Source organism: Hylobates moloch, unplaced genomic scaffold, assembly GCF_009828535.3.
Source record: "Hylobates moloch isolate HMO894 unplaced genomic scaffold, HMol_V3 SCAFFOLD_23, whole genome shotgun sequence".
NCBI classification, from domain to species: Eukaryota; Metazoa; Chordata; class Mammalia; order Primates; family Hylobatidae; genus Hylobates; species Hylobates moloch.
Genome location: NW_026652298.1, coordinates 3,697,633 through 3,713,434, shown reverse-complemented (window position 1 = coordinate 3,713,434; position 15,802 = coordinate 3,697,633). Strand labels below are relative to the sequence as shown.

The following is a 15,802-nucleotide window of genomic DNA, read 5'->3' as shown; positions in this document are numbered from 1 at the left end:
GCTTGCAGTGAGCCGAGACTGCGCCACTGCACTCCAGCCTGGGCGACAGAGCGAGACTCCGTCTCAAAAAAAAAAAAAAAAAAAAAAAAGAAATATAAAGGACTATGAAGGAATACGATAGAAAAAATTGTTTGCCAAATAACTAGATAACCTAGATTAAATGTACAAATTCCTAGAAGGGTGCAAACTACTGAAATTGACTCAAGAAGTAATAGAAATCAAAATTAGACCTATAACAAGTAAAAACATTGAATTACCCTTCCCGTCAGAAAAGCCCAGGACCCCTTGCTTCACTGCTGAATTCTACCAAATGTTTAAAGAATTTACACCAATTCTCAAACCATTCCAAAAAATAGAAGAGGAGGGAACACTTCCCAACTCATGCCACAAAACCAAGATTACTATGATACTAAAACCAAACACATTACAAAAACAGTTAAAGACCAATATTCCTTGTGAATATAGATGCAAAAATCTCTCAACCAATATAGTTGACCCTTGAACAACATGGGTTTGAACTGTGTGGGTCCACTTATATGCAGATTTTCTTCTGCCTCTGCCACCTGTGAGATAGCAAGACCAACCTCTCTTCTTCTTCCTCCTCCTCAGCCTACTCAACATGAAGACAGTGAAGAAGTTTATGACCTGCTTTCACTTAATAAATAGTAAATATATTTTATCTTCCTTATTATTTTATTAATGACATTTTATTTTCTCTAGCTTATCTTATTGTAATAATATAATATGCATATAATATACAAAATATATGTTAATTGGCAAGGCTTCCAGTCAACAGTAGGCTATTAGTAGTTAAGTTTTGGGGGACTTAAAAGTTATACATGGATTTTCGACTGTGTGGTGGTCAGCACCCCAACCCCCATGTTGTTCAAGGATCAACTGTACTAACAAATTAATCCAGCAACATATAAAAGAGAATTATATATATGATAATCAAGCATAGTTTATCTCAAGATATAAGGTTGTTTCAACATACAAACATCAGTATAACACATTATATTAATAGACTATAAGATAAAAATCATATAGTCATGTTAATAGATCATGTCAAATGCAGGAAAAGCATTTGACAACATAGATTTAACACATGACCCAGGAATTCCATCCCTAGATATATACCCAAAAGAAATGAAAACATGTGTTTACAGAAAACTGCTCATAAAAAGCAGCATTATTTATAATAGCCAAAAACTAGAACCCGACCAATAAATGGATAAACAAAATGGGATATATCCACACAGTGGAATGTTATTCAGCCGTAAAAAGGGATGAAGTACTGATACATACTACAATGTCGATGACCATTGAAAACATTGTGTTAAGTGAAAGAAGCTAGACACAAAAGACCACATATTACATGATTTGATCTATATGAAATGTTCAGAATAGGCAAATCCATGAAGAAATAGAGAGTGGTTGCTAAAGGCTGAAGGAAAGCGTAATTGGCGGATGACTATTAATGGTTCAGGTGTTTCTCTTTAGATGACAGAAATGTTCTGGAATTAGATGGTGATGCTTGTTGCACAACCCTATGAATATACTAAAAGCAACTGAATCGTATGCTTTCAAAGGATGAATTTTATAGTATGCAAATTATCAGTAAAAGAAAATGGAATATCTGTAGAGCAAGATGGAAAGATAGTAAAACATGTGCTAAAGAAACATAAAGTCCAACCAAGTAGTGGAAGAAATCATCTAGAATCTTAGGTGGGAGTGTCCACTTCTGTGAGTAGACAGTGAAGTAGGTAATGATAACTTGTATTCAGGAGCAAACAACCCCCTTTGAAGACCGAAGTTTTCTAAGAGTTGTCACAACAACTATTTTTTGAAAGGGCTTAACTTGTCAATGAGTATCTCCAAAAATTTTGATTGAAAACTAACCCAAGTTCAGGCCGGGCACGGTGGCTCACGCCTGTAATCCCATCACTTTGGAAGGCCGAGGTGGGCGGATCACGAGGTCAGGAGATCGAGACCATCCTGGCTAAGACAGTGAAACCCCATCTCTACTAAAAATACAAAAAATTAGCCGGGCGTGATGGCGGGCGCCTGTAGTCCCAGCTACTCTGGAGGCTGAGGCAGGAGAATGGCTTGAACCCAGGAGGTGGAGCTTGCAGTGAGCCGAGATCAAGCCATGGCAATCCAGCCTGGGCAACAGAGCGAGACTCTGTCTCAAAAAAAAAAAAAGGGAAACCAACACAAGTTCAATTAGATGGGAACCTCAAGTTACATGGAATTATAACCCCTTTCATTTGGGATGGCAAATTGTTTCCTTAATGAAAAGTCTTTTTACCCTGGAAGATTTAACATTAAGAATATAAAAGTGATTAAATAGGCTGGGCGTGGTGGCTCACGCCTGTAATCCCAGCACTTTGGGAGGCCAAGGCAGGCAGATCACTTGCGGTCAGGAGTTCAAGACCAGCCTAGCCAACATGGCAAAACCCTGTCTCTACCAAAACTACCAAAATTAGCGGGCCGTGGCAGTGCACACCTATAAGCCCAGCTACTTAGTTGGCTGAGGCACGAGAATCAACTTGAACCCGGGAGGCAGAGGTTGCAGCAGGCCGACATGGTGCCATTGCACTCCAGCCTAGGTGACAGAGCAAGACTGTCTCAAAAAAAAATTAAAAAGTAAAATTAAAATGATAAAATAATAACCCCACAATATTAATACTTTTATTTAAAGTATATGTTACACATAGATCAAACTGGTAGACATTCTCTTTGTGATTTTAATTTAGAATGTACCAGAACTTGAGAGTCATTTAATTTATAAAATTCATGGAAAAAAAATTTTAAGATTTTCAACCACTTGGGGATGTTTTGATTGTTAAACAGTTGAAATGCTTAAAAAGAAAACTGAATATATTAAACTTATAAATGGAATTATAAAATGAGGTTAAAATCCCAGCACTTTGGGAGGCCGAGGCGGGTGGATCACGAGGTCAGGAGATCGAGACCACAGTGAAACCCCATCTCTACTAAAAATACAAAAAATTAGCCGGGCGTGGTGGCGGGCACCTGTAGTCCCAGCTACTCGGAGAGGCTGAGGCAGGAGAATGGCGTGAACCCGGGAGGCAGAGCTTGCAGTGAGCAGAGATTGCGCCACTGCACTCCAGCCTGGGCGACAGAGCGAGACTCCGTCTCAAAAAATAAATAAATAAATAAATAAATACATAAATAAATAAATAAATAAAAATAATTTTTTAAAAAATGAGGCTAAAAATGAACTTAGTTTATATATGCACCTAAAGAGTATTCAAAGGCACCATAAATGTAATTGTTAAAATTGAAAAGATATGTAGATAGAATATTAAAATTTTTAATTGTAACATAAAAATTTCAGGAAAAGCTCGGCTTCAGGTGGTGTAAATTTAACAAACTGTATATTCCTTTTCAAAACTGCAAAGTAACAATAATTAGTATTGCTGTGCACCAAAAGCCATCCTCAAGGGCACCAAAAACCTCAAACTGACAGGTCACTGACCACGTGCCTAATGGGGAGTAATACTAAGGGAGTTGGTAAGAAAACTTCCTGTGCCCTGGCTTGTTCTTGTGGTCTTTAGCAAGTCTCTACATACACGAAAGAAACACAGGCTAAACACAGAGAGGAAATAAAATATGGCTTTCTTTAATGAGAGATGACCCTACTGCCTGCTTGACTGCAATTCAAAGCATCTGAAGTCGTAACTGGAGCCCAGCCAAGTTGGAAAGCCCAAATCCTCTGTCCCAGGAAAGTGTAAGCTAAAGCAGGGAAGAGGAAGTCTAGCAATGTGAGGTCAAACTGAGGCACAGAAAGCCTGATGTCCCAGGCTCCTCCCAAGCACTCCTTGGGCCTCCCTGCTAGACAAAGCAGAAGGCTACAGAATGCTTTAGGCCAGGGGTTGACTTTTTATTTTCTGTAAAGGGCTAGGTAGTAAATATTGTAGGCCGTGTGGGACATACCATCTCTGTGGCAATTACTCAACTTTGCCACTCTTGCATGAAAGTAGCCATAGATAATACTTAAGTAAATGAGCATGCTGAGTTCTAATAAAACTTTATTTACAGGGAATTTATGGTGCCTGGGTGATGAGGAAGCAACCAACAATGGCCTCTGCTACTAAGACCCCTTCTATGTAATTCAAAAGTTGCTTCTATATCATAATCGATCCCCACGAGGTGATAGGATCAGCTTGGTCTTAAAAGATGAGAGAGTATTTATAGGCTGATCCTTCCCACCTGTGGATGGAGGCACCTTGGGTTGGAAGCAGTAGTTGGAGCAAAGGCCTGGATGCAGGAATCCCTCAGGCTGTAGAGGGCCTGATAGGATAACTGGAGTAGAGAAGGGTACAGATACGGGAATACTAGATGTCTTTCATTAGTCCCTGAAGACAAGAAGCACCCATACATAACTGTGCCTCTCACAGTGGTTATCTAGAAGTAAGCTTTTTGGATAGAAGAATAAAACAAGCCCCTAAGGCATACCAAAAATAATAATTTAAATAAAAACAGACATGTTTGCTCTGTACTTCTTGGTAATCAGATTAAGCAAAAACGAGAATGTTTTTCAGATCCTAGGTCCTACCACCAAAGCTAATGGGATCATTCTGTTTGGCTATTCTGGGACATACTAAGTTCTCCCGTGCATTAGAAGACTGGGTTTCTACACAATTATTATCACAACAAATAAAATGTTATACATATCGGGGGTTACTGATTGGGGAAGAAGACTTATAGTAAGAGCGAGGCTCAATCACAGGTGATTATCTGCAATTATTTGTCTGGTTTTCAATTATTCAGGTAGGCTGCACTGAACTTTAGTATCCTTAAGAAAGAAGCATCTTATGAGAACTATACTTTTGTACTTACCATCTTTTTGAAATAAATACGCACTCCCAAAGTAATATTGTGATATTGGTTAACATCAAGTCATCATTTTCAGGTCCTTGTTAAGCACTCAGTAAAAAGTGAGTAATATCCATTCTGTGTTATAATATTTTGGGGACTGTGGCAAGTTGGTTTTTTATTTGTATCATTTATTTCTGCCTTTAATGACATATTTAGTACCTTTCTAAGGATTTCAAAATCCTGCAATGAAAAGAGGAACAGCTGGTGCTGCTCTCTAGACTAACCTTTCTTTGAACAAGCTGCCAAGAATGCACTCTGAAGAATCTTAATGATGCCCTGCCACTTTATCTCCAGACCCTGTCCTGGAGCCATGGCGTGGGCATGGCTTTCTCTGACTTTGGTGAAGGTTACCCAGTTAAGCCGGCTTCATGAGCCTCTGTAATGAAGGCAGCAAAGCTGGAGGGCCCTTTTGCAAATACACATACAAGATGTTTACACTCAGTAGTGTGATGGTAAATGTGACTTTTTTTTTTTTTTTTTTAAAGATGGAGTCTCGCTCTGTCGCCCAGGCTGGAGAGCGGTGGTGCAATCTCGGCTCACTGCAAGCTCCGACTCCCGGGTTCACGCCATTTTCCTGCCTCAGCCTCCCGAGGAGCTGGGACTACAGGCACCCGCCACTACGCCCTGCTAATTTTTTTGTATCTTTTAGTAGAGATAGGGTTTCACTGTGTTAGCCAGGATGGTCTCGATCTCCTGACCTCATGATCCGCCCACCTTGGCCTCCCAAAGTGCTGGGATTACAGGCGTGAGCCACCGCACCCAGCCTAAATGTGACCCTTTAAAAAGAAAAAAGTCCTGATTTGTTGTACTCGCAGGTTTCTGTGGTGTAAGTACTCAAACCATGGTCACGTTCAGGACTTGTACAATTTGACATCCGTGTACCCGGAGGTGGAAGGAGAATGCACACAATCAGCTATTGCCAACCCTATGCCAGTGGGTCCCACCATATCACTGAGAAAAATTTCAATGCAAATATTTTCCCCTAATGCGACATGTTCACACAATAGGTCTGTCTACTCTAGTGATTAAAGAAAGGTGCTAGGACACAGACAAGGAAAGTCCCACTCTCTTTGTAACAATCATGGAAAAGGTCCTACAAAATTTTGCCATCCATTCAGGCTCTCTTGGCATCCTATTAATTGGAGCAAGACCATACTTTTACTAGAGAGTTTAAAACCAGTATAGGCCGGGCACAGTAGCTCATGCCTGTAATTCCAGCATTTTGGGAGCCAAGGCAGGAGGATCACTTGAGACCAGGAGTTCAAGACCAGTCTGAACAAAATAATGAGATAATGTCTCTACAAAAAATAAAAAATAAATTAGCCAGGCATGATAGCACACTCCTATAGTCCCAGCTACTTAGGAGGCTGAGGTGGGAGGATTGCTTGAGCCCAGGAATTTGAGGCTGAAGTGAGCTATGATTGTGCCACAGCACTCCAGCCTGGGTGACACAGCTACGGCCTATTTCTTAAAAAAAAAAAAAAGTAATAGTAATAATAAATAAATAACAGAACCGATATGAATCCATCCCCAAACCATGATTCCTATAGTTCTTTGAAAAATACATGACATGCAATGGACACTGTGTATTTAAACTTACAAGAAAGCAGTAATAGCTGCACGTAGTTCAAAATAGTTGCCGGGCGCAGTGGCTCACGCTTGTAATCCCAGCACTTTGGGAGGCGGAGGCGGGCGGATCACGAGGTCAGGAGATCGAGACCACAATGAAACCCTGTCTCTACTAAAAATACAAAAAAATTAGCCGGGCGTGGTGGCGGGCGCCTGTAGTCCCAGCTACTTGGAGAGGCTGAGGCAGGAGAATAGCGTGAACCCGGGAGGCAGAGCTTGCAGTGAGCTGAGATAAAAAAAAAAAAAAAAAAAAAAAAAAAAAACAAAACAAAACAGTTAACAGTCAAGTTCTCTTGCATCGTCTTCCAGCTTGCCCTTCTCCCTGTCACAGCCCAGAATTGCACTTCTTTTTCCTGGCCTTTTGTATTTGGTTTGAGATCCTCACCCAGTCATCTGCATTAGCTGACCTATCCCCATGAGTTTGAAGCAGCTAAAGTTGTCAACCTAGACTCCTTCATGAGACCTGTTTCCTTTTCCAGAGATGGAGAAAGAATGTGCCTTTATTTCTAAAGTTTATTTTAAGTCTTCCCTCCAGATACCTTTTATTCAAATTGAGTTCTGTGATTTAAGAACTAGTCTAAGTAATCATATCCCTCTTTATTGGAATCCATTGCTTTTCTGCCTTCCAGTGGAAGTAAGTCCAAGTGCTATAAATAAGTGAAAAAGCCCTTAGTAAACTGTGCAGTATTAAACAGTCTTTTATGGTCACTAAAAAGCTCATGGGGGAAAACCCTGTACTCTTATAATACAAATGATGAGGACAGTGCTCTTCTCAGACCATTGCTGTTGTTGTTTTGTTTTCGGTTTGCAGCTCCTATCCTCAGTGGAGCCCCGTCTGCTGGCACCTGGAGTGCTGGCACCCGAGCTGCCTTCTCACACTCTCCAGTCTCGTTCAGGACAGAGCAGCTGAGTGAATGAAGTTATGGGAAGCCAACTTTTAGGGCAAAACTTTCCAAAGCTCCTTAGATAGATCCCGACCCCACCACAACCATCTCACAGGCTTAAGAAGGGTCAGTTATAATCCACTAGTTTTTCACAGAGGGAACATAGGCATTGTGTGTAGCAGGCGATCTGGGGGAGAATGGGGAAAGCAGATATCCAGCTGCCATCTCCAGTGGTGACTATGCAGAAAAAATAAGCTAATAGCCCCATACAGGGTGAGATGTACCTGTATTTCACATGGCAAGAGCAGCAGTTCCCAATGGGCAGGACCACCCAGGGAATGTGTTGGGCATGGGAGGGTGCAGGTTGTTTTGAGTTCTAGCAATGACTGGTTGGTGCCAATGGCATTTAACTCAGTAGAACTAGGGGTGGTGTATTCCGTGATGCAGAGCAGAGTCCCACGCAGTAAGGAACTGTCACACACCCTGGCTCTCCATGTCTCACAACACGTTCTTGTGGGTCAAAGCTCTGTTTATAAATATCTGAGCTGAGAACATGACTCTCTTTCACACACAAACACTAAGTAAACCCTTTCTGGACTGTTCTGTTCCCCTGCTCCCCAGAGTGCTTACAGGAAAACTAGTTCAACTCTGGGCACACACTACCGGTTTAATAACAAACAGAGGAAAAACAAGCAGCCTACCGTTAGAAATAAAATGAAGTTTGCAGGTTTTTAAAAAGGAAAGACCTGTTATTGAAGTTCAAAACTGTTTACATGCCTTCTAGAAATTTAGTCACACCAAACTGGCAAGAACTGAAAATCAAACTTTTGAATCTCAAGTGAGGGCAAGATAGGGAAATCAGAGAGCATCACTACCCCATTAGAGATCCTGGAACTAGGAAAGGATGATACTGTGATTTCACTACTCAAGGAAACATAAAGGACATCTCCTACCCAATGAGTGGGTCTCCGGTGCTATGTAACGTCTCACAGGTTTAACAGCTGCTACAAACATTAGCAGCAGTGAGGTGGTGCCGAGTCGTCTCTGTTATATTGGGACTTTACAGTAAACGCGATGTGTGAATAATGGAATGCAGTCATGCCAATCAGCCGGCAGTGGCATGAGTGGAGAAAGGCTCTGGTGACAGGGCTGAAATAGGTTGGCTGCGGGTGGTGGCTTTGTTTTCCTATCTCTAGGGTGGACACATGGCTACTAATAAATGCCCACTCTCTGTGGCTATCCTGAAAATAGCTAAATGACCACAGGTTGTCAGACAGCTGTATTCTGATGTCATTCTCCCAAGTGCCGTCTCCAAAGGCCAATATGAAACAATCACTGTCTCCTTATTCAAGAAGTTTTCACTTAACCATGCTAGTTCAGCAATGCATAAAGTAGTCAAAAGACTTAGGTTCATGTTCTCTTCAGTCATTTTTAGAATGTTGATCTTGATAAAGTAAATGACCTTAAAAGAATGTATGTCCATCATAAAAAAATAGATCATTGCATCACAGGCAGTTTTTTTTTAACCTTAAAAATAATGTCAGATGTTAAGTATATGACTTACGTTGTTCAAAGTTAAACACTATTCTTTAAAATTATACATCAACATATACAAAGACAAAAAAGCAATGGTGAACAATTCAAATGTGACTGTGATTGTTACTGTAATAACATAGAGAAAGTAAAATTTGAAGTTCAGATTGATATAAGATAACAAAATGAAAATGTTATCCTAGGCCAGGCCCGGCAGCTCATGCCTGTAATCCCAGCACTTTGGGAGGCCAAGGTGGGCAGATTGTCCTGAGGTCAGAGTTCGAGACCATCCTGGCCAACATGGTGAAACCCTGTCTCTACTAAAAATACAAAAATTAGCTGGGCCTGGTGGCAGGTACCTGTAATCTCAGCTCCATGGGAGTCTGAGACAGGAGAATCACTTGAACCCGGGAGGCAGAGGTTGCAGTGAGCCGAGACTGCACCATTGCACTTCAGCCTGGGCAACAAGACCAAAACTCTGTCTCCAAAAAAAAAAAAAAAAAAAAAAAAAAGTCAGAACTAGAACATAAAGTCCTCATCTTCTCCTCTCTGTCTTTGTTTTTAGAAACATGAAATTCCAAGTAATGAAAAGCTAATAAATGTTCCAGCAGCAGTCACTCACTGTACTTGAATGCTAGTGAAATAGCAAAACTTGTTTAAAAATTGATATCATAAATGTAGAGTTGTGTGGAATCCTGTGGATACCAGTGGAGTGAATATTGGCAGTGTTAGATACCCACTTAGGTGATGGATCTGAAAATCTCGAATTACCCAGCCGTATTTGTCAGCTTAACACCACTAAGCCCCTTTATCTGCTGACCACTCTGTCCGTGTAACCTCCACTTCGTTCTCATGTTTAGTATTCAGCAGGAACAACTTCTGAATCATGTCTACCTGCAGACACCTGTATTGTCTTCCATGTATGCCTGTGTGATAGACTATATTTTCAGTTGCCTAGAAACCAACCTTTAACAGGTAGCTGAACTTCACTGTTTTATGTCTGGTAGGTATTGTAAAATATCACATATTACTGATATACTTTGTGATTATTTTAATCCAATATTGTTTTCAAATTAGCTGTAAATATGCTACTGGGATCAATTCTGTATGATTTTTAAATTAACCACTCAGAGGAAGTAGTGTTAATGAGATGCCTTCCTATTACTATTATTATTTATTATTTTAATATTATTGAATTTCTTGTGACCAGCCCTCTTCTCAGTCATTAGCAATATGTAAAATGCTGTCCTTTTGGATTTGGGTTTATAAAATGTAGCAAGGACACAACTTCCTTTAGGTACTAGATTTTAGATGTTGCATACTTCATCTGATGGGAAGCATTATTGATCAAATACTAGATTGCATTGTAAGCACAGTGGTCCCAGTTTCTGAGCTCGGTGATACAACCTGAAGCCTTACTTTGTGGCAGAAGCAACAAGACCAACATCTCTGATTTTCAGCTCTTTGGAGCAGCCCCCATCTCCTTCTAAGGGTGGACTTAGCCAGGATTCCCTACCAGTCCCTCCTCCCTACTCTTTTTTCCCCTATTGGCCAATGGCCCCCTGCTCAGCTAACTGGCAGTTCTTCCCTCTGCGGAGTTGGGTTGGTCCCTGATACTGGTCTTTGCACCAGGAATTTCAGATTGTCTTGGATGTCAATTGTTTTCAGTGCCATAAAGAAAACAAGCTAAAAGAATGGCGTTTGTGTTTTCAGTAAGCAAGAATCTTCTTAAAGCCCGGCATGGTAGTTCACGCCTGTAATCCCAACAATTTTGGAGGCTGAGGTGGCAGAAGCCCCTGAGCTTAGGAGTTCAAGACCACCCTAGGCAACATGGTTAGACCCCACCTCTACAGAAGATTTTTTAAAAATTAGCCAGGTGTTGTGGCGTGCACCTATGGTCCCAGCTACTCAGGAGGCTAAGGCGGGAGGATCGCCCAAGCCTGGGAGGTCAAGGCTGCGGTGAGCTGTGTTCATACCATTGCACTCCAGCCTGGGTGAAAGAGTGAGACCCTATCTAAAAAAAAAACACACAACAACAACAACAACAACAACAAAGAATCCTCTTAACATGATTTATAAAACACCTTGGGCAAAAAATTGTTCTGAAGTTGTGTATCCATTTTCTGATCTGCAAGTGAGATGTTCATTTCTCTTCAGAATCAGAATTAATGAGGATCTTGTAATTCTTACAGGTTTTTTTTTTTTAATTAGTGTCTATTATGAACTTTCAGACATTGATAAGAAGACTTTTTGGACATACTTGGACTATAAAATGTTAGCATATTTCTGGTTCCTAAATTAGCATAACAGCTTAGTATTTCTTATATATAGATATATATGTCTTCTGGCTTATATGAAAATATGTACAAACATATTAATACCAATTTGGATAGCGTATCTCTACTGTCAACAAACGGTGGTCTGCACTGGCACTGGCAAAATAAAACCATATTTGAGAATGGCATTTAAAGTGGAGATACTTTTTTTCTAGGTCAAGTATTGACTAAGGTAAGACTGGAATTTTTCATGACACATGAGATTTAATGAAATTTGTTAACCAAGAACATCTTTGAACAATGTCTCTTTTGATGTTGCTACTGACTGTATTTGATGTTATGTACAACTTTGTTGGGCAATAAATATAATGTTCTAGTTTTGTATGATACAGTGTGTATGAGTTGGGAGCTTCCTGAACTTTGTGCTTTGTGTTTTATGATACCTTTTGAGAGAAGATCATCAATACTTCTAGAAGCCATAATAATTTGCTATTTATTCACAGCCAGGAATTGGTAATACTAAATGCCATTAGTCAATATGCCGGCCAATATAGTAAGAGTGACTTGTGACTGGTTATTAATTGAACAGGTTTTTAAGCACATACCTGTTATAAGTTCTTGCTTTTTCCATCCTAGAAAATTCAGGACTGAAAAAGAAAAAATAAAAGCTAGAAGATTTTATGCATATATGTAAATTTATGTAAGTGTGTATATACATACAAACATACATACACGCAGTTTCTATCCTCTTTCCTAGAAAACATGCTCTCATGTCTCAGAAGCAGATACTAGAAATTTAAGAGAGAAAAAGATTATTTAAATTAGATTTTTGTTGTGTTATGTGCTTGATGGTCAAAATAATTGAGTCTTGAGTTATCAATATAGTACATACTGTAAGTCGTCACCAATTTAATAAGTCGGCAAGGTGAGATAGTGAAAGCTACTCTGCTAATTATTTTGATTAAATGGAATCTTTTGGTGTCTGCAGTGTATCTTGACTGGTGCCATAGTGCAAATAATTTTTTCTCTGACTTCATCAGACCTCCCATGATGCTAAATGTATGGGTGGAATGGTGGCTTGCACGCAGATCATTCACCTCTAAAGAAAACACTCCCAGGTCACAATATATAACCCACATTATAACAACAGCTGCGGACGGGCATCCACATTGCAAAGTCGTAGGCATCACAGTTTGTATAAATTCCGCCTTGAAATTCCCATACTTTATCCCTCAGAATTTTGATATGAGAAAGTTTCTGATATAATTAATAACCTATTTATCTTTATTTTTTCCTCTTAAGATCAAAAAATATTTTGAACTTGAGCCACTTGCTCGTGGAAAACGCTGGATTCTACAGCCCTGCTCACTGGACGACGTGGATGCACTGAAAGACAGCTTCTCTCAGCTGATTAATTTGTTAGAAGAAAAAGACCATGAAGCTATAAGAATGTGAAATCTGGCAAAGAAAACGGGCTCCCAAAAGGCCTTGAACCTATCATGTTAGTTTCTCATTTTAATTTTATTTTGGTATCAAGACTATATTGGCTTCAGTATCTATTTTTCTCTGGTCATTTCAGACTCTCATCTCTCTATTAAAGTGAATATTGTGTAGATCAGATGAATTATCATCGGCATTAACGTCAAGTACACACTACTGAGAGAGAATTTATTCTCTGTTTACCACTAATTATCTTCACCGCATGTCTCTTCCTTCTGTTGTTCTAAGCATCTCTTCTATACTCTGTGCTAAAACGGACGGAATTCATGGCTTATGGAAATCAAATCCCTTTTGAAGGACTCAGAAAGACTCACAAGACCTTGATCATTTTCTCTGGGTTTGGGAGTGGAGTATTATGTGACTGGGACTCCACAAAATATTTATATTATTTTCAAGACCTCTTGGGGGTTTTGTTTTATTTTATCTAATTTTTATCATTTTTTGGTTTTTTTTTTTTTTTTTTTTTGGTATACTGAGCTTATCGACTATGAGAGAAAAGTGAGCACCAAAAACTTAATTAATCACCTTATCAGGAAGGAGTATCCTGCCATAGTAAAATTGGCTCTGAAGAGCTTAGAGACAAGTTGCACAATGTTTTCTTGATTACATCTGAGGTCTCTTCTCTTTTAAGAGCAAAGACATTGTTTCAGTTTCTGAGAGCAGTTACAAGAAATTTAGCTACAATGCATGCATCACAGACTGTATTTGATTGAGTCGAGTCTTCAAATATTTTTTAATGGAATGATGAGCCTGCATAAAGTCAAGCTGCAATGTAACGTAGGTATCTTTTTCTAAAAACTTCAAGTGTTTGATTAAAATAGAGAAAATAATTTTTAAAATAATAGATAAAAATTTTAAAAACAGCCAGAAAAAGTATAATTTATACTGGTTAGGGTTTAAGGTGGCATGGATTTGACAAAGATAACAAAGACAGAATCATCTATATATTCATTCATTACGTGCTACTATAGTTTATTGGAGTCTGTTAATGCCTTCCTCTAGTAGTTAAAGGTTTACCAGTATTTCTATTATAAACCTCTATTTTCAGGGGTTTCAATGTGCCCTTAAAATTGTGCTGGGGCTGCAGCAAATAAATAATATTATGACTCAGATTCAGTCTTTGGAACTAGTTTTTTTCCATTTAATTTAAATGATAAAATTGCATAGGGATAAATGTACAGTTTTACTAAGGTTTAGCACCTTTGATCTTTTCTAAATCAGGAAAAAAATCTATGCATATTGAGGTTCATAGATGAAATATTCTTTGGCATACTTTGTAGACTTTGACCACTTAAAATACTAAGTGGCCAAATGATAAAAAAAAAAAAAAAAAAAAAAAAACTGCTTCCTACACATGAGTGTAAAAACATGTTTGTAACTTTAAGTAAAATGGACCGATACCCAAATACCAGAGACTCACACTATATTACAGAATGATGTAATACCCGGTAATTCTCCAGAAGATAGACTTCAGACCCTTAATGCCGTTTAAATATAGTTTTTGTGGTTTAATCTTGTGAGTAGCTTGTAATGAAATCATTACCTTTAAAACATCAAACACTTCTTTAAGCTTTTTTTTTAAATGTCATGAATCAGGAAGGATACATAATGATTCGTATACAATTTTGTCTGCAGCATTCTTGAATTTTTTAACACTGTGTAATCTGTGAGCAGCACAAAACTTTTATTCCGATGACCAGTTACACAATTCCTGTTTTTATTTTGTCCTGTTGTGCTCATCTTCTATGAAAAATAAATGATTATTAGGCCTTGCTTTCCCTGCAAGTTCATTAAATGTAGAATGTTGTCTTTTTAAGACACCGTGGCTGAGTGCTCCTATGCCATCTGTTAAATGACTTCCCGTGGTCTGTGTGTGTGTGTTCATGTGTGCGCCAGTGATGGGCCTCTCCTCAGACCCACGACTGTCTGCAGCGTCTCAGCCGTCAGAATGAAAACATTATCAATCAGTACCCAACAACAGCTGTTTTTGACAAGTTTCTGTCTGACGCCTAATGCTTTACAACTGGCAATAAGGCTCCCTCTTTGTCTGGCAGGTCGGAGCTCGCCGTCTTGCTGCTTCCGCGCGGCATCCTGTCCTTGTAACCCTAGAAGTTGCCATGTTTTGGAAATCCACGTGGGGGCGGGGTGGGGCCTGAACGGGTGGGGATGGGTGGGTGGGTGGGTGGTGGGGTGGATGGGATGGCAGGGGGTGGGAGTGTAAGTCCCTTTCCTACTTTCATGTAAAGTGCCACAGGTGTCTTGGTTTGCATATTCAAATATTATATAGGAAAAACAGTCTGTTATGTATTTGTTCACCTAGCTTCTTGTTATATTTATGGACGTTTCCAGTTTTTGTACCTTGTTAGCTGAAGCAGTTGCCTTTTTGTAATGGCAATTAATTTATATGATAAAACTTTGTATCCACTGTAGTTGACAGTATTGGTTGCTAATTAACTGCCATATTGCCCTGTCTTTCTATTAAAAAATACTGTACCTGTACTTAGAGGCTAACAGATTCATGTGGACATTTGCCAGGCAAGACCAACTTGTATTGTCCATGCTTTCTATGATTTCCACTATCTTCAAATGAAAAATAAACGCTGAGTAGAACTGATGTTTTTCAGACTAACTCCTTTCAGCTTTAGCATTTGGGAGTCCCAGATTTCTGTTTACGTTTGTGTCGCCTGTTTGTCTCCAAAATAAGTTCTGCTGCTCTTGGGTCAAAACAAATGATTAATTCGCATTTCCTTTGAAGCCATTGTGAAAACCTTAAAAGAAAAAAAAAAAAAAAAAGCAAGTATCTTTTCCAGTTGGTTTGTCTTCAGCAGCAATTTACTCTTATTGAAGCTGTTCCTTCGGAGTGTGTGAACAGACTCAAGATATTATTATAAAGCGTCATCCTTCAATCAAAGGATTATTTTATAATATTTGCTGTGAAATTAATTTGAGTGGCAAAGTTTGGTGCAATGAATTATTTCATTCAATGGTGATTGATACTGTTAAGAAATATTTTTAAGTGACTCGAGGAAATACTGTGCATTTACAGATCCATCCTTAAGGATGAAAGTCTAAAAA

The 15,802-nt window shown here is 39.2% G+C and overlaps 1 protein-coding gene across 2 annotated transcripts in view; it reads left to right on the top strand.

Annotated features, from left to right (window-relative positions):
• The window catches only part of ARL15 (ADP ribosylation factor like GTPase 15), a 433,698-nt gene extending 418,361 nt beyond the window's left edge, over positions 1-15,337 (top strand). Inside the window, exon 5 of one of the 2 annotated variants that reach the window (XM_032145209.2) lies at positions 12,530-15,337. In XM_032145209.2, coding sequence (XP_032001100.1) covers positions 12,530-12,682 — 153 coding nt within the window. In that variant the 3' untranslated portion in view covers positions 12,683-15,337. The remainder of the gene's footprint in view (positions 1-12,529) is intronic. The other variant, XM_032145208.2, reaches the window with a different exon arrangement.
• The last annotated feature ends 465 nt before the right edge of the window (positions 15,338-15,802 follow it).